Raw genomic sequence first — 18,951 nt, 5'->3', positions numbered from 1 at the left:
ATCCCCGGCGCGCGTTATGTGCATCGGAACTAATTAACCTGTTGATTCATTAAAAATCTGACAGGGTGCAGAGCAAGGGGAGGCTGCGAGCGGCTCCAGCACCGCACCAGTGCTGCCGTTCTCTGGGCAGAACACCGCTGTCCTGCTGCGGGGCTGCAGCCGTGCTGGGGCCAGCACCGCACAGTGCTCACTAAAGCATGCCCACCACCAAGGGGGCTGACCAGCGACGCCGATTTAGGTGCTGTGATCAACGTGGCTCCATTCCCCAGGCAAATCTGGGAAGAGCTCCGGTCCCTGCTGCCGCGATCGGGAGGCAGCAAACAGGAGAGCACCGAACTCGCACGCCACCGACAGCCACCGCTGCGCTCCCACCCGCAGCAGGTCCTGAGGTGTGGGTGAGCACAAAGACCCCCCGACCCCAAGCAGGGGAGCCCCAAAATCAGACCCACAGCCCCCGGAGGGTCAACCCTGAGCCAGCTCCTGCAGTGCTGGACCCACCGCGCTCGCCCGGCGCTCCCCAGCCTGACCCACACACTACTTCGTGCAAAGTGCAAACATCCCCTGAGCCGAGCAGCACGGAACTGCAGGGAACAGGGCGCTGCGCGCAGCCATCCCGAACGTCACCGCTGCAGCCAGGCACAGGGATCCCATCGGTCTCTCCCTCCCAGCCCCGCACGGATGCAACGGTGATGGCGCAGGAGGGATCGGCTCTCGGCAGCGGGTGGGCGAGGGCTGCCCAACCCCACGGCATCCCCTTACACGCAGATCCCCGAACTCAAAGGGCAGCAACATGAACCATTCAGCAGATGCTGGCCGGGGAAACCACTGGGGTTCAATGCTAGTGGGAAACACCTACAGCAAAGCCCCGTCCAGGCTGCCCTCCCCACCAGTGCTTGCTAGAAAGAACCTTCTGGCAGGGCTGCTGGACGTGGGACAGCTGCAACAGCTGTCCCTGCGAGCACGGTTTTGGGGTACACGGCAAGAGCCTTGCACTGACACACACGATACCCATCCGGAAACCAAACCCCAAAGCAAGCCCCCTCCCTCCCACCCAGCGCGAAGGCAGCATCGTGGCTTGGGCACTCACCGGTGCTGCTCGAGGGTCTCATTGTCCGGCAGCTCTGCCCCGCACACGCTGCACTGCTCACCCAGGGCTCTGCTCTCCGTCTTCATGCCGGCCGCCAGCTCCCCCAGCTTGCTGAACAGCTCCCGCTGGATGAAGCCCTGGGGCAGCAGCCCCCCATAGGCACTGAAGTCCATGGAGACAGCCAGGGCCGGCTGCACGTGCAGGGCAGATGCCACAGCGGGCGGCACGCCGAGCACCGGCTCAGTCTTGTGGTTCGGCAGCAGGGAGTAGATGCCCAGCGGCTTCTCGCCCTGGCTGGCAGCGGATGGCTCCGGCCCCATCGGCAGCCCCTGGCCGGGCTCGGGGGGCGGCTCGGCACCCTCCTCGCGGGCATAGTGCAGTTCACGGGCACTGGTGATGACGCTGCCGCGGGTCGGGGTGCCGGGCCCGTCCTTGCCCTTCTCGTCGGGCTTCTCCCCTCCAGAGGCGCCGGGCTCGGCCGCCCGGGGGCTGTCACGGCCGGAGGTGTCGTCCACCTGCATCGCTTCGGTTTTGGCCTCGGTGAGGCCGGGGGGGCGGTGGGCGGCTGCGGGGCGCGAGTCCTCGGGGCCGGCGGGCGGCAGCGTGCCCTGCAGCAGGGACTGCCCGATGGTCATCAGGCTGTCCACTGCCGCCTTGGTGGGGCTCAGGGCCGAGAGGGGGCCGAAGGAAGCCGAGGCGGTGGGGCTCTGCTCCGACGCAGCCGCTGGCAGGCTCTGGCCGGCCACCCCGGCATAGCCGCTCTCTTCGACGGCAGGCTTGGAGATGAAGAGGCCCTTGAGGTACCTCGATCTCCTCTCCTCCTCCTCCTCGGTGGCGGTGCCCCCATCGGCAGCGGCGCCCTCGGTGTCATTGTCCTCGGAGGCCTGGATGGTCTCCAGGATCTTCAGGCACTGCTCCTCCAGGTACTCAATCTCCAGGATCTCAGCGGCGTAGAGCAGGTCGTCCAAGTCTTCGACCTTGGCCTGCAGGGTGGCGGTGTAGGCGTACTCCAGGATCTGCTGGAACGTCTTTGGCGAGAGGAAGTCCAGGGTGTAGTGCTGGCTGTTGCGGTGGAAGAGGATCTCGAACATCTTGCTGGTGCAGGCCAGCACCGTCCGGTGCGCGTGGAACTCCTGGCTGTCCACCATGATGACCACGTCGCACAGCGTCCCCGCCAGGCGCATCTGGTTGGCTTTGTGCAGCAGCCCGGTGGGGTGGCAGGGGTTCTGCAGCTGGATCGTGCCCATCTTAGTCACATCCATGGCGTGCCCGGGGCTCGCTCATCAGGGTGCCTCGCCGGCGGCCGAATGCGGGACCAGCTTTGTGTGCCGGCTATCTGCGGAAACAAAAGGCGGAGGGGGAAAGGAGCGGAGAGGAGCGGGAGGGAGGGACGGGGGGAAGGAGGGCAAGAGGGGCACCGGGGGGGGGGGGGAGAGCGGAGCAGGGGGAGGCCGTTAGCTCGCAGCCGGCGGCCACTCGCCGCAAACTTCCGCGCCGGGCTCGGGGAGCCGCGTCCCCGCCGCTGCCGCCCGCGGACCGGGCGCAGCCTCCGCCGCCTCCCGCCGGGCTCCGGCGCGCCCCGTCCGGTCCGGTCCGTTCGCGCCCAGCCCGCCCCGTCCCGTCCCGTCCCGTCCCGTGCCGCGCCGCCCGCGCAGCCCCATCAGGTGCAGGGCGGGGGCCGGTGCCCGCGGGGGGGCCCGCACTCACGGCGGCCGGCGGCTGCTCCGGCAGTTCGCACTGCCCGCTCTCATCGCCGCCGCCGCCGCTCGCCGCGCCGCGCAGCAAATCACGGCGGCGCCGGCCCACGGGCCGCCCCGGCACCACGTCAGGCGGCCCCCGCCCCCCGCCGCCCCCCCCCCCCCCCCCCCGCCGCCGCCCGGTCCTGCGTGCGGGCGCCCCCCCCCGGCCCCGCCCCGCCCCGCACACCGGCACCTTGCGGGGCGGCACCGGGCGCGGCCGGGCAGCGCTGCCGGCAGCCAACATGGAGGAGCCGCCGCGGCGCCGGGAGCGGAGCGGCGAGGCTGCCCCGGGCCCCGCCACGCGAGACAAAAGCGGCCGCGGGGGGAACCGGCGCGGCCCCGCCGGGGGGCACGGATGGGCGCGGGGCGCGCTCGGCCGAGCACGGGGCACCCCGGTGGGGCGCGTCCTGCCCTGGCCCGGGCCGTGCCCCCCGTGAGCATCACCCGTGCGCGGGGCTCCAGCACCCCGCGTGCGAGGCGGGCAAAGCCTGGCAACAGCAGCTCCCGAAGGGAGCAAAACAACGCGGGGGGGACGCCGGGCGCAGCGCCCCGCTGCCCGCGCCCACAGAGCCCCGTGAGGGGATGCCCCTGCGCCGGGCGCACGGCGCCCCAGCGAGGCGCATTCGGCCCGGGTGAAACGCGCACCCCGCACCGATGTCGGGTTGCCACAGGTCCCCGCACCCCAGGGGTCCACCGCCACCGACTGGCGCTGGCAGCCCAGCAAAGGGAGCAGAACGAGGGGAAGAGCAACGCCAGCCACGACACCATGCTGCCAGGGGGGAGCACTGAAGCACTTAAACCCCCACATCGCCTTTAGGGCTGCAGCGACACAGACCTCTTCCTCTCTCCCTCCCCAGCAGCACCATGGCTCAACGCAGCCAGTGCCAGGCCCGGCGTCGTCAGCTAAAACAACAACTACGGACGGTATTAGTACAAAGATCCCCTTGGGGTAAAGCAGCGCAAATGTAATCTAAGGAGAACGTTATGGGGAAGTGTGTTTATAATTATAATGGGATTTAATGTACTTTGGGAGCAGATGATAGCAGTCATTTAACGAGAACAGCCTAATAACGGCAGCCCCACCACGGAAGGCGGCGCTGCTGGGGCTATTAGATGCTCATGGTGTGCACTAGGGGAGGCAGCCGCTACCCCTGTTTTGGGGGGGGTGTAACTCGCTGGTGTAACTGGCAAGAGCAGGGATGTGGTGCGCGTTCAGGCAGCACTTCTTGGGCTGGGAATCGCCTCAAACCGCTCAAATTCCTCCCCCTCGCTGACTTCTAAATCTGAGCAACGGGGGGGGGGGTGTGGGGGGGTGTGGGGGGTGTGGGGAGAGAGAGGCAATGCCGGTTCAGGTGGTTGTTTACCCTCCTCTAACTTCTGAAAGGCTCCATTTCAGGGCTGGGATTTCGCAGGCGGTTAGGGGTACGTTTTCAGCGTAGCTCGCATGAAATTAAGCTGCGTGAGTCCCATTAGCAATAATGGAAATCCCACGGCTAAATTCCCAGGCAGCATCCTGAAAATTAACCCCCCAGCCCTCCCTGTCAACTGGTGCGTTGCACTTTTTGTTACTCCTCTAACACATACAGTAAAAACTACTGGGTTGGTTAAGAGACTGCATTCCCGCAGTGGCACCGGGCAGCGTGCCTGCCCCAGGCAGGGAACCCCAGGCTGCAGCATTCCCAACTCGTGCTCCAGGCTCACCGTGTGCCGGTGCCTTTGGAGACCTTCCCAGGCAGCAGAGGGTTTGGGGGCGAGGCTGTTTTGCTTTGAGAGGTGAAGCAAGACAGCAGAGCTGGTCACTTGTGGCAGCCAAAGGCAAAGGGATCCCCCCTTCTCTCAGGGCTTTCCTCCCTTGCCCACCTCCATTTCCCAATGGGCTGCACCACAGCCGGCTCTGGAAGCCCCTGAGCTCCGCAGAGCACCACGAGGCTCCTCCCCACGACCCCTCTGCCCAGCCCGTGCTGACTCTGCCCATGCTCAAGTCCAGTTTCCCCCCGAACTCATACAGTGCCCCCAAACCCATGCGCACACAGAGCTGGGAGATCTCTCGCTGGGAAGACGGCATTGATCATAACACGTGTAAACCAGGAAAAAGCCAAAACTCTTGCCCGTGACCGAAACTCTCAGCCCCCTTTTCCCCAGCAGTGCCCCACTCCTCCCTGCAGAGCCTCAGCCGAGGCACCCGCACCCTGCTCTGCAGCAGACTGACCTGGATGCATTCACGAGCCTAAAGCAGAAGCAGCTGCTTGCCTCAGTGTCCCTGAGAAGGGAAGCATCAGCCATCTCCCAGGCTCGGGCATCAGTCCTGCCTGGGCATGGGAGATGCTCACAGAGCTGCCCACGGAGGTGCCCACACGTTGCCGGGGAAGCCGCAGTCTGCAGGGTCATTCCCCACACCCCGGCACAGGAGTTAATCCCTCATCGCCCCCCCCAGCACCTTCCCTCTCCCTCCATCTCTCCCCATCAGTTTCCAATTTATTTACTTTTCTGATGTTAATCCCCACCTTGTAGTGTAACGTGTTTATTAGAAAGGAACCGGCACGTTAAATGAAGCCAAGCTGGGCTCTCGTGTTAAATAGCAGTCACGCCCAAGTGCCTCTCCATGTGCCATTACTCCAAGTGATTGAGGCAATTTCTTCCTCCGCCACGAGTTTCAGTTGTAAATCTCTCAACCAGATACGGGGGCAATGATGTGCTGCCTGGTGCGATTATTATTAACCTCCAGCATTAAACGCGGGAGACGGCCGTGCCTTCCCGGGAAGGTCTTCCCTGCAAGGACCAGGCAGAGCACAGGCACGCTTCCTGGGAAACCCACAGATCCCTGCACATTCCCTTCTCCCTCCCAGCCCTTCCTCCTTTTGGGCAGGGAGATGCCAACATCCCCTTTCCAACAGAATATCCTGGCAAGGCTCAGCAGACCCATGGGAAGGAAAGCTCCACAAAGCACGGACGGGACAAAGCAGTGACCCATAAGTACTCCAAGAAACACGGGCAGCTTCAGGACGCGCCAGGCACACGGCAGGAGGAGAAGGAGAAAACAGAACAACCTCCAGGATCACAAGAAAGGAAATTCCTTCATCAGGATGCTCGGACCACAAATAAACATCACAGGAGATGGCTTCGGAAAGAAGGCCCCCAAGCTTGGTGGGCCCCAACTCGAGTTGCCCCCCCCAGCTCTTCCCCCTGGAGCCCTTCTGTCACAGAGCTGACTTGTGAGGGCACAGGGCAAGAGCACAGCGACTTTCCCATGTCACAACCATACATGTTCCTGGCTTTGTTTCAATGGATTGGGAGGGTTTTCCAGTCTTGCTGGACTGGAGCTGAATCCTGAAATACCGGTGCAGGGATTCGTGCACCACACACAACATCGGAGCAGTTTTAACCCCAGTCAACAACCCACGACTCTTAAACCCTGCCTTTGGATATCACTCCAGACACTGAAAGTTCGCAGCATCCCGACCCTGGCGTGCGCACAGAACCCGGAATTCTCTGTCCCTGCTCAGAGCCGGAGCTGTGCCTGGCTTTCACACGCGGCGACCTGTCAGCTTATGAAAAGATGATTGAATGTGCCAGGCTTTGCTTCCAAGCCCCCGGCCCAAAGGCACAAAGCTGATGGGCCGGGGGAGGAGGGACAGCCCTGGAAGGCTGCACAGCGTGCGGCCACGGCGCGTTAAGCTTCCTGCGAACCCCATTGATCCACTCCGGGAACCGCACGGACACCGGAGCCGGGCGCATTGTGGCGGCACGGGGGAGCGGAGCAGCCGGGAACAGGCTCCTTATTGTGCCCCCGCCGCACAAAGGGAACCTGAGAGTCGCTGCGAGGACGCAGCTGGTTCTGCCGCGGGGCGCAAGCTTTGCGCTCTCCTGCATTGATGCCAGAGGAGATCCTGCAGGAGCGCGGCTGCAGCCAAAGCTGAGGGACCCGCGCAGGAGCTCTCCCAGTGCCACAGGAAAGGTGAACATGTAAATCCAGAACTGAGATGGAGCAGACTGGACGCACACGGACTGTCGCGCTGCAGAAACCATTGGCCACCCTGCCCCATGCGCCTGCCTCTTCCCTACAACCTACCAGCCCTGGCTTGGCAAGGGATAGGGTCTGGCTGGTACTGAAACACATGACAAAGGCACGGCAGGGGCAACAAGGGTAACAGCATCACTGACCTCGTAACCCATGCAGCCTGGCAGTCATGAATCATGGTATGGTTTGGGTTGGAAGGAACCTTAAAGCTTATTTAGTTCCAACCCCTGCCACAGGCAGGGACACCTTCCACTAGACCAGGTTGCTCCAAGCCCTTGTCCAACCTGGCCTTGCATCACTGTGCACATCTCTGCCGGGCTGAACAGGGCTGCTGCGTGTGTGAGTCTGTGCTTCCCAGCTGGAAAAATCCTCCCTTTCCCCTCTTTAAGCCAGGCTCCTTTAAGGGATACAGCATCTGAGCAACAAATGGGGAGCACTAAAACCTGACACTGCTCCGAGTTCCAACTTTGCTCATGTGTGTGCAGTGGCTCCTGACTGTACATTTGTGCTGCGACGGGGACAACTGGACTTGGACACAACCACATCGATGCCATCACATCAAAGGCGCGGGCAGCACCCCTCCATCCCTCCTGGACAGCAGGGGCCAGGGTGTGATGCACACAGCAGCGGTGAAAGCAGATCCAGTGCATTCCCAGGAGCGCTCCCTCCATCTCCCCGGCTTTGTGCGGGCGGTAGCTGCCACACAGCCCCTGAGACAACGGGGCTCATCAGCAGCCTAGGGCCCTGAGCCTGCGAGGCCGGCGGATGAGTGGGAGCTGTGAGTCAGGAGGGCGGCAGCCCGGGCCAGCCTTCCCGCATTCCTGCCCTAAATCCCCCACACAAAAGGGAATTTAGCCGCAGTGACTCAGCGGAGGAGCACAAACTTTACAGCCGCGCTTCAGCTCCGTGTTTATGTCTCCCCCCCCAGCAATGTGCTGCTGGCTCAGTGATTAAATAAAAATGTCTCCCTCTAGCAGGCTCGGCCCTAACCATTTGCACAGCACCTATTTTTAGCGTTACCCTTTGTACGTATGCGAGCGAGCCCGAGACAGCAACTTCTGGAGTCCTAACGAGCGGGAGGGGGTCTCCTTTGTGTAATTTACGGTGTGATTATTCCTCCTCTTTCCCCCCATCTCAGCCTAAAATGTTTGCCATCCTGCATGGGACGAGCAGCGGGATGTGCCGCGGTGTTAAATGTCAGCCCCAACCGCACAGCGCCGAGGCGGCGGCTGTGGGCTCGGTAAAGTTCATCCCGGAATAAAGCCCTTTGAGCAGAGCACCGGGGCCTCGCTTGGCCCACCAGGATGGGGGATGCTCCGACATGGTGCCTTTCCCACCTGTGGCCCGATTTCTCTCCATCCCCCTAAACCGGCTGGTGGTTCTCTGCAGGATTAACCCAGCGCTGGCAAAGGAGATGGTTTCAGTGTGTGAAGACATTCCCAGCGCTGGCCAGTCCTCCTGGAGCAGGGTGCAGGGCTGCAGCTCCACCCAGGACCTTCCTCCTGCAGGAGGATGGTGCCCAGGTTCGGGCAGTAACAAGAGATGCGAGTTAAACACCCATTTGGTGCTTTTCTGATTAACATGTCGTTACTCTATTGCTGAAACCTCTTCCTGCCTTGAAACAGGACAGTTTCCAAGAGCCCCTGAGTGACTCCGGAGTTTCAAAACCCAGAGTCACTTAAGACCACAAGTGGCATGAGCCATCCCATGGGAAGCAGCCAGCTCCCATGCCTTCATGATAATCGAGCCCATTCACTGGAGGGAGCGAGCCAAATCCTGAATTCCAATCACTGAGCGAACACCTTTACCCCTGATTTCATCTTTCCAGCAAGGGCAAGCTCCATGTCCCATTTCCAGTTGCATGAGTCACCTGTTCCCCTTTCCAAAGGGAAACTATACACACACACATATATACACACGTGCCTGTGTGTGGGTGCACACAGAAATGCACTACTGTTTCTGACAGTGCAAACAAAAGCCCCCGCCTGTGGAAGCCTTTCCTTCCCCCCCTTCCCTTCCCAACGTATCTGTGCATTAGATATTCACACAAAACGCATTCACAGCTGGGGAAACTTCAGCCAAAATGGGCTCCTCCTCCTTCCCTTCCTTGCACCAGGACAAAAAAATTCTAGTGGCTGAATCACACATCACAGATCTCCTTTCTCAGATGATGGAGCTGCATAATGAAGGTATTTTAGTCCCAGATCAAATCCCTGTTCATCTCTTCCATCACTGCTAACAGCCATCTAAACTGAACAGCCCCACAATGTACGAGAGAGTCAGAGCAAAGTGTGAGGCCAAACGCTACAGCCTAGGTTCAAGGTTAGATATTAACTGATTTTATTTTCTTAATTGCCAGAAGACACAATAAACCCCCCGTATCTTATCTGGTCACAGATTCCTAAGCGACTGAAAGCCCAGATAACATTGGTGCATCAGGACGGCTCCCAAACCACCCTTTCAGGGCAGATATTTATGAATCCCTTGTGAAGGTCTGGAGTAATCAGCGCGTTCATCACCACGGGTCCCGCGGACACGGGCTCTGCAGCCCGGCTGCGTGCTGGGGTCGGGACCCGGCGGTGAGCACCGAGGAGCTGTGGTGCCCTTGGGCCGCTCGGAGTTTGTTCGTGCTGGAGGGGGCTTGGCACAGCCAGCCCTCAGCCCGGCCACATTCCCCGCTGGAACGGCTCGATCGGCCTCCCAAGAATGAAAGTAAACACTCCTGCAAAGCCCTTCCTGGATAAGGCCTATCTGCCCAGGGCCAGAGGTTCACACGTGCTCCTGCAAGCACTCGGGATGCAAACAGGGAGACGCAAGGGGTGTGATGCCAGCGGCTGCGTCCACAATCCCCCCGACTCCTCTTGGGGTACAAAGGCCCTTTGGAAACACAGCCCAGTTTTTCCCCACTGCATGCGCCTCCTCCAGTGCCTCTGCAGCTTAGGGTACCTCATCCTTAGGCTGGGAAATGCCAGTCCCACCACAGATGGACCAGAATTCCATTTCTCTCCACCATTTGAAGGGTCACCAGAGCATTCACATTCACCACTCACAGTGCAGAAACGGATCCAGCAGCACTGGGTTGCTGCAGGTCCTTGGTGCTGGGCAGAGGGATCGACTGGGAGGGCAAGGAGCCTGCTTCTGGCACCACAAAGTGGAGTGGCTTTGGGGGATTTCAGCTCTAGAGCCTTTTGGAAGGTCATTTTGGAAACATCCCTTCAGGCATCCAAAGGGGAGAAAAATAAATCACAGCTCACGAAAAAGGAAGATGGCAAAACCAGCCAGCACCTTTCCCTCCCGGGGGCACCTCACTCAATAGACGTGCTCCCCAACAGCACACGGGTGGCACACAGGAGGTACTACACAGCAACAGGACCAAGATGCCAGATGGAAGAGGAATTTGCAGCCTTGAGAGAAGGGCACTGAGGCCACAGAAAGGGGATGTCAAAGCGACTGCCGCAGGGGAGAAGCTCAACCCTGGTGGCATGTGAACGACTCATGGTTGTGGAAACAGGATACGGAAAGGAAAGCTTATCCCCTGCCAGCCGATCAGCAGAATCCGTATGATGGCACTGAGCAAGGGGGGTTACTTCAATGCAGTTTTCCAGGTGAGAACTGCCTGACTTCAGATGTTCTTGTCAAGGGTGGAAGCAGCTCAGATCCCAAGCACGCACCATACCCAGCTCTGGGACCCCGTCTTCGGCCACACTCATCCTCCAGTCGAGCACTTTCATTCCCCAGACCTGGCTTTGCATGGAGTGCTACGTGCCGTAAGGTGCATGTGCTCCCTAAAACCTGGCTTTATTTCAGCCGTGAAGCGCTGCTGCATGAACTGCAGGTGAAATCCGTCTCCGGCACCGCTCGAGAGTTCAGCTGAGGTGATGAGCAATAATCCTCGCTGGCTCTGAAGCCCGCGAGTTGTGCAGCGCTGCCGCTCCTCACCGCATCCCTGCCCGGGAAGGGCACTTCCAGCAGGACACAGGCAGCCCCCAGGAAGCCCTGGCAGCCCAGCTGCACAGACCCAGCCCAAAGCCAGAAAGCCAACGCCAGGACCCAGCTTGAAGCAGGGTAGGAAAGAATCCGCCTCGCATAGGCGCAGAGCAGGCATTGGCCAGGAAGTTACTTGTGCCTCAAACCCATGCATTTTGCCCCGTTCCCTGAAGTTTGGAGGCTGTGATGGGATACTGTAAGAGGATCGGAAAGTCTGGTTTAATCTGGGCTTTCACGCTACTCCGATTTAAATTGTACTTTCTCAGCATCACCCTTTGAGCACGGATAGCGTGAGGGAATCCGGTCACAGGGCAGGAATAAATACATTTTCCTTATGTGTTGGCCACACGGTGCTCAAGATGAGACAATTCAAGTCCCTGTGACCTGAAACGCTGCCCCTGTCTCTGGTAATCCTAATCCTGCTGGAAATAGGAACCAAGCACAAGTGTACGTGGCGCAGTGCTCGCAGCCTGGGCTGCTCGCAGCTCCAGATACCCTCCAAAGGCCACTAAACAAGCGTGCGACCAAGAGCTTTCCTTTCCAGGGTCAGAACACTTCACTTGGCGTTCAGATTTGCTCCTTCTGCTGACACAACTTCACCCCTTAGAGGTCCCTCTGCAGTGTGGGAATCAACAGTGCATACACACTCTGGAACCCAGAGCATCCCAATGCTGTGGCCAGAACTGTTCTGCAGGGATGGCAATAAAGGACAATTAATGCCACCCAAGAGCTGCAGACACCAGAAGGCTGAGGCTGTCAAGCCCCTGTAACACTCAGGAGGTAAAGACGAGGCTTACACAGAAGGTGGGTCCTTTACTGTTGAGCTTCCAACAAGGTCCATGCTGGGAGGGAGAAGAGGGAGGGAAGGAAAGGAGATGAGTGAGCGCGCTGCCTGCTGCAAATATTGACAGAACCATTATGGGCATGTATAAAACTCCCATTTGCGTGATGCGAGCGTGATATTCTTTGAATACTTCTGTCTCGAGGAATTCTTTATTTTGCCATAGAAGAAAAATGTTTTCATATTCTCTCCTGCCGTTCAGACCTGCAACCCGGCGAGCCCTTTTGCCCTTGAGAGCCATAACATTATTTGTTAACATTTTTATGATGCCAAATGGTCTGTGCTAGAACGGGTGCCATTCTTTAGCTGGGAAACCATATGGCATGCCGAGTAATAAATAAGGTATTGTGATAGTTAATGAACCTAATTGCTAGCAAAGGCTTTAATACAGGGAATGTGCTGCTGAGAATTTAGCACCACATTAGAGATGCAGCAGAGCTCCTCTGACTTCTGAGGCTTAATTTAAGTTCTATATTGCAAACTCCAGAAAATAATTCCAAACCCTCCTGCTGGAAAAGCAACCTGCTGGTAGACTGTGATTATACTGAATTACTAAAATCGCAATCAATTTTACACACTCAGTTAACCCTTGCTAGGGAACTCGCCTCTCTGCCCACGATGCGAGGGAGAGCCCCTTTGAGGAGATGCCGGAGCCAAGTGAGTGGAGCATCGTGGCCACCATCATCCTTACCAAGATGGGTCCGCGCCCCAGCATCTCCCTCTTCTGGGAGCAGCCCCTGCTCTCGGCCTCTCCACCTACCAGCCAGGCTGACCATAGGCAGAAGGGGGACTGAAAGCCATGATTAGGAATGGTCACCACTATTTCCCTCTATGACCAACTTATTAACCACTGTCCCTGCCCCACAGAGGTCAGAGGAGGCTGGAAGTGCAGCTCACAGGCTCCCGAGAAGCGCTCGCACCCCTGGGAATAGCAGCGGGAGCAAACTCAGGAATAAAGTTAAACTCGCCTTGACTCCCCGAGCCCCAGAGGAGCTCGACCGTCGATGAAATCCCTGGCATTGCTACGAGTGGCAGTTTAAAACGCGAGCCCTGTCAGCCTGGGAAAGCCTTGGACAGCTCATGCCTGCAGAATGGCACCGGCGCGATGCTGCCTGCACATCTCGGATAGGTGCGGCCACTGCTCCTGCCCTCTCGCACAGGGGCTGGTTAAAGCAGCAAAGGGAGGTGCAGGAAATGGAATACGCGTGCCCATAGCTCCTCCAAGGACTGCTCCAAAATGCTCACCGGTATGGGAAAGCACCCCTCAAACTCCGTGTTCTAACTCCATCCCTTAAATCCCGTCTTTACACCTAAAAAGCTGCCCCTTCAGGCTGCAGCCTTCCTTGAGAGGCCAGTGCAGGGAGCCCTGGCCATCCCTCGGAGAAGAGCAGCGCTGCTCCTCCACTCGCTCCAGAGGGGGGAAACCAGAGGTTATTGGTTTCTTCCCTGCTCTGATTGCACTCGGCCATCCTGCAGTCACGTCCCTGTGCTGACAGCGGGCGATTTGGCTCGGCAAGGCAGCCGCATCCCGGCTGGAAGCACCAGGGAGGAGGTGAGAAGGTTCCCCGGTGGGGCTGCCCTTCTCCACCCCTCCGTGCCAGCCTGCAGCCCTGTCCTTGGCCACATGCAGACCTCTCCCACCCCGGGCAAGCCCCAGGAATGCCGGTGTCAAGGTGGGAGGTGGCCACAGCCAGCACCCAGTGGTAGCATCCAACAGGGAAGAGTGCAGAGATAAAGAGCTGCGCTGGGCGGATTTAATACTGTACATAAATACACTTTACAATCGGGGGAAGGCTCAGTGCTAAGAGGGAACCATTGGAATATTTTATCGTGATGCAGATCGAGTGAAAAGACTGTGAATAAATAAAAGGGAAGATAATTATTTGATGGAGTTCTCTTAGGATATGCCACAGCGGGGAATACTTACAGAGAATACATATTACTAGAGAGACTCAGCTATTCAAGCATCAAACTAACCTATAAATTGTCAGAGGAGAAAATTGGAGGAGAGGAATGGATGGGGGTTTGGGCACCACGCTCATCGGTAATACCGGGTTGCACTTCCCAGTTTCCCCATCGCAATTCCCCCTGCTCGAGGAGTCACAGTCCCGGAAAAAGGGAAGGATGCCGCTAATAAATGTCTCCCAGAAATTACAGCCGAGCCACTACAGCACGGAGATGGCACCATTCATCTCCCCACCATCTGCACGGGCTCGTTGGGCCGGGTGGCAGCTGCCTGCTCCTGCCCTTCGGCAGGGTGAGGGGGGTCCTCAGCAGCACCCAGCACCCCTCGTCTCTCACTGCAGCCTCCACAACAGGCTTTCACCTTGCCCCACGCACCCTGTTTCAGAGGGGAAGCCCCATATGGGAAGGGGTTTCCTGCTCTGGGACAAGGCAGGGCCATCTCCCAGCATTTGCTCCCTCGACTGGATCATGAGCTGCTGAGCGGGGGCTGCTCCGTAACGGGGAGCATCCCTCACCCCCCAGCCAAGAGGGACCAGGAGAGAGCTTTGCAACTGCCGATGGAGCTGCGCATGCACTGGGAGCCACATTCCCTGTTCTGGGGAGAGCGGCAGGGACTTGGCTGAGGTCAGAGTGCTTCCTAGAGGCAGAGCTGGAGAGTGCCCAACGCTCCCTGCCTCCCGCCAGCACGGCTCCAACCAGCCCCGGCTCCCTCCAAGCCAGCTGCAGGTCCACATCTCCCAGTTCACAACCGGGTGTTAATCCAAGCGACTGCGCTCACCCACGGCCTTAGCAGCCGGCTGCAAACAACCCACAGGCACCAGTGCAACGCAGGAACGGAGCGGTTGCAATGCTTGCTCCATGTTAATTTATAGTTATCAAGGCATCGAGCTCCAGAGCTGCACCAGGGACCCAGCGTGATGCCTGGGTACGGGGCCCACTGCCCTGCTGTAAAAGCCGGTGGTAACCATAGGCAGACAATAAAAGAGCCGCCCTTCTTTTGGCATTGAGCTGCACTTAACAGAGACGCCTCAAACCTTGTCCAGAGGTGAGCCCAAGGGTACCTCAAGCAAACAGATAAAAGGGCACAGACACAACTAGAAGTGAGCTGCAGGAACAGTTTGTTACCCACCTTGCTTCATAAAGTGCCCCTCCTGTATTTGCCCCTTTCCCCAGTGTTTTTGGCTCCGTACCTTCACCATCCCTCCCGCACAGCACTGACCCTGCTCCTCGGAGGCAGCTGGGATGCTAGAGAATGAGGGCAGTGGGCTGAGGAAGACCTCCCACCCCACGCCTGCTGCGAAGGGGAGAGACCAGGTCTGTGTGGGTGCGACCTGGGTTTATGCCATCTACTGATGGGGCTGATGCCATCAGCTCCAACCATCGCCCATCTCCGAGTGAAGGAAACCTTTGCCTCCTTTACGGGGAAGATGCGAGACGCCCGCGTTGGGAACAAGCGGCCTCGTGCAATTAGCAGAGCTGCTCATTATTTTAAGCGAGACTTGCCACTGTTTCCAAACCCCTGAGCAAGAGCAAAGCCAGCACTGAACGCAGGATACCTTTAAGGCTGGCTCAGACAGTAAAATCAAAGGCAGCCTGATGCTTACAGGTCTCCCTCCCTCCCTCCCTTCACCTGCCAAGAGGGAATATCTCAGTCACCTGCCCCCAGAATAGGACTTTGTCCCCGTTCCTGTCATTGATTTATAGCCTGTGAATTAGTGGGGCCCCAGAGATGCTCAGATCCCACCTGTTCCCACCACACACCTCCCTGCGCCCGGCACTGACATTTGGAGCCGTGGCAGCAGGTACCGGCACCGGCAAATGCTCCCATAAAGCATCGCTAATGGGGTGCCTGCCACGGTCCCTGCTGTGGGTGCTGCCATACATGGGCACTGAGGGGAGCACCGTGCCTGGCTGCTGGGGATGGACACAGGCACCCAATGCACTTAGGAGCTTTCAGCAGGGCGGTGGTGGGATGCTCAAAGGCACACTACAAAGCACCCGGAGTTCAGTGCCATGCAGCACCCCATGCCACTGAGCCACAGCAACCTCCCCGCCTGGCCCCATCCCTTTGGCAGAGGTCACGCTGCTGCCAGTGTCTCTCCATTTATTCCCACAGCACAGCACTCCGTTAATTGCTGCCATTCTGGACACCAAACAAATTGGCCCTAAATGTGTTTTTGCGAAGCAAGAAGTGTTTTGTTAAAAGGGGCCGGGAGGAGGGCGGGTTTTAAACCACTATCACCGTAATGCGATGAAATTACCATGTAGCACACAGGGGGCTGAAAGCTGCAATTAATATCCCACACCTTTCCGAATCCTTTGTGTCATGATAGTGCTGGAAAAATAGCAGCTACTCTGGGCCTGCATTAGGGACCAGTCCCTGCCCTCCCCTTGGACCCACAACGAATGCCTGGAAGCCAAGCACCTCATCCCCTTCCTCTACACACAGACAGAACCAGTGATGCAGGAGACCCCCCATTTGCCTCCCCTTCCTCACCATGGATGTTGGCTCACTTCTAAAGGATAAAGGCACTGGCAAGCATGCTGCCCACTTGATGCTTGGGCATCCGAGCCAACATCAGCCACGTTCAGGGATGTCGAGCACAGCACATCTCTACAAGCTTCTGTAGCCTAAACCAGAGCCGCCCATAGCACTGCCATCAAAATAAGAGCTCAGGGCAGTCACGAGACACCAGCACTGAACCCAAAGGAACCTCTGCTCCATCAGTTCTACTGCTGCCTGAGGAGTGAAGGAACATGTCACCCAGCACCACGGTGCCCGCCCCTCAGACATGCCCATGTGCTGCTTCACTGGAGGAGCTCCTACACCAGCCCAGCAGGCGCCTTCCCAGGTCTCTGCTCCAAGGCTCCAGCACCCCAAGCAGCCCCAGCGCAGACACCCAGCCAGCACCCAACCTCCTGGAGCCACCGTCCGCATCCACCCATGCCAAAGGGATCTATTTGCCAGCTGGGGTAGGAATAACCCAGCGGAGCACCCTGCTGCCACCCCGGCCCTTCTGCAGAGCCCTGTGCTGTCAGGCAAAGGGAAGACTGAGGCTGGAGATGAATCACAACGTGATTTCTAGGCAAAGTCCCATTAATGCAACTGCTCAGAGGCATTGCAGATCCTACCCGAGTGCTGTAGAGATGGAAGCTTTATTTATGAGTAAGATATATCTGCAGAGGGAGCAATAAACCACAAAGCAAAGTATGAAGGTTTGCAGCAAATGCTGTAAAGTTTTACGCTCCCAAAAACTAGGAATAAAAGATATACCCAACCGAAACAAAGCGGAGGGAAAGGGTTTCCACAGGACTGTAAAACAGCCTTATAACAGTTAATTGCTAGTTCCCTGCTGCAGCACAGAGAGATTTAAGCCAGGAAAAGAGCGGTGTAAATCTCTGTTGAAGAGCAGGAGAAAAGAAAGGGGAGCAAAGGGAGAAGAGCACCAGGAACATGAACCTTTTGTTCGGGATCCTCTGCACCATGAAGAGGAAGAGGAAGCTTTTGTTCCCAGCACTGCGCCGCTGGCCCCGCTGCTCCCACCGGAGCAAAGCCATGGGGTGAGAGCAGGCAGGACCCCAGCAGCCTGCTCCTTCCTCAAGGACTTAGAGCATAACTAAATCACATCAATGCCCACACAACAGAGAAAATCAGGCGGCACCAGTGCTTGCTTCTGCCCCCGGGAGGAAGCGGCACAGGGAAAGGCACGGCACCAGGGCATTACTCCTCCAAGTGCAGTGGGGAAACTTCAAGTGCAGTGCTTTTGACCAAGTGAAGTACAGGAAAACCTCAAAGTGTTCTCCACGACCACCAAAGCAACCAACCAACCACCGCACTTCAACCCGCTCCACCAGGACTCAAGGCATTACAACCACCCCAGCAGCTTCCACCCTTGCAGTCTTAACGATGCTTGCAAGAGAAAGCCGTGGAGCCTGCAAAAGCCCCGGAGAGGCTGCTGCATTTCAGAAACCAAGCACATTTTATCCTGAAGAAGCACAACTGTCTCCACCTCCCTCAAATAACCAGTGCTGCCAACAGAAAACTGCTGCTCCTTTCTCCATCAAGTACCTGAGCCTGGAAACATCTGCTTTTCGGGTGCTTTCTTTACACACACCCCTGCAAACACGAAGGAGGGGAGCATCCAAAGCTCAGACCAGTCAGAAGCACATAAACCAGAGGACACTTCTGCTCCCATCCTCTCAGCACCATTCTCAGCACCCCAGCTCCACTCTGCCTTACAATATTCCCTGCTGCTTCACTTACCTCTCTCTTGGGATGTGGGCTCAGCAGGAGGATGGGACGGGCACCGGGATGAGCTGGAGCATGCTGCAGCGCTCTGATGCTGCTGCAAAGGCTGGGACAAGCTCTAGGGCCACTTAAAGCCAGGTCCTGGGTTGAGATCCCACTCTGAGGCACAAGCCTGTTGCTTTCAGACCAGGTCTCAAGCATGGAGACAAGCTCTTCTGCCACAGCAAACACCACCAAAGCCCAAAGCTCAAGTACTATGAGATGCTGAGACCTCCCCCTGCCCCCTGCCCTTTATAACTTCCTGGCTGCTGCTACACAGGATGAGGCCAAGGTGCTGCTACTTAGCCTGATGGGACACAGCCCTATCTCGTCAGGGAGGGCTTTGCTCCTCCCCTGCCCTCGGCAGCTTTCTGCAGGCACTTCTCCTTTTTGTGTATGGTTTTTGCTCCCTGCAATGGCAGATTTTGTGTTACCCACGGCTGCAAGCAGAGCAGTGCGTTCGCAGCGTAAATACTGGAATGCTGTTTATATCAATCAGAGGGCACTTAGGTGGAGATGACAATGGAGCCCGCGGAGCCCTAATCACACACTTTAGCTGAAATAAAAGTACGGGGGTGATGGAAATCAGGTGCCCGGAGCTGGTGCTACAATGGAGGCAGGAAGCACCAGCGGCAGAGTGGTCCGGGGGACGTGGAGTCAGGATCTGCATCCCACTGCCAGGAGCTGGGCATGTGGAGTGGGGCCCTGAGATGCTCACAAACACCCCAGGCTGCTCCGGGTGCTGGCAGTTTACATCCCCAAATCATGTCCCTCAGTGAATGAAACAGGCTCTGGGGGCTGAAACGGCCACGCTGTGCTGGCAAACAGCACCAGAGACAAGCAGGAGCCCCCCATAGCAGGCAGCCACAGGGCTATGGTGCTTCCACACACCTCAGCCCAGCTTAAGAAGTCATCAATCCAGAGCCTGGAAAGGGCATCTGCGGTTAGGCTTGGCTCTGGGGCTCAGGCCCTGGGCAGGTTCCCTGGGAAGGGCTGGATTGAGCCCGCAGCCCTGCTGAGCTGGGA

General features: G+C 58.2%; 1 protein-coding gene across 3 annotated transcripts in view; it reads right to left on the bottom strand.

Annotated features, from left to right (window-relative positions):
* Positions 1-18,098, bottom strand: part of ZBTB16 (zinc finger and BTB domain containing 16) — a 70,490-nt gene extending 52,392 nt beyond the window's left edge. The window contains exons 1-2 of one of the 3 annotated variants that reach the window (XM_065696966.1): positions 17,902-18,098; positions 1,088-2,423 (exon numbers count right to left, since the gene is read on the bottom strand). In XM_065696966.1, the coding sequence (XP_065553038.1) occupies positions 1,088-2,349 (1,262 nt within the window). In that variant the 5' untranslated portion in view covers positions 2,350-2,423; positions 17,902-18,098. Of the gene's footprint in view, positions 1-1,087; positions 2,424-2,794; positions 2,905-17,901 lie in introns of those variants that run through there. The other 2 variants (XM_065696964.1, XM_065696965.1) reach the window with 2 other exon arrangements.
* Positions 18,099-18,951: the final 853 nt, after the last annotated feature.

This window comes from Lathamus discolor, chromosome 17, assembly GCF_037157495.1.
Source record: "Lathamus discolor isolate bLatDis1 chromosome 17, bLatDis1.hap1, whole genome shotgun sequence".
In the NCBI taxonomy this organism is placed as follows: domain Eukaryota; kingdom Metazoa; phylum Chordata; class Aves; order Psittaciformes; family Psittacidae; genus Lathamus; species Lathamus discolor.
Note: the sequence above shows the minus strand (reverse complement) of the source record. Positions and strands in the feature narration are given on the sequence as shown.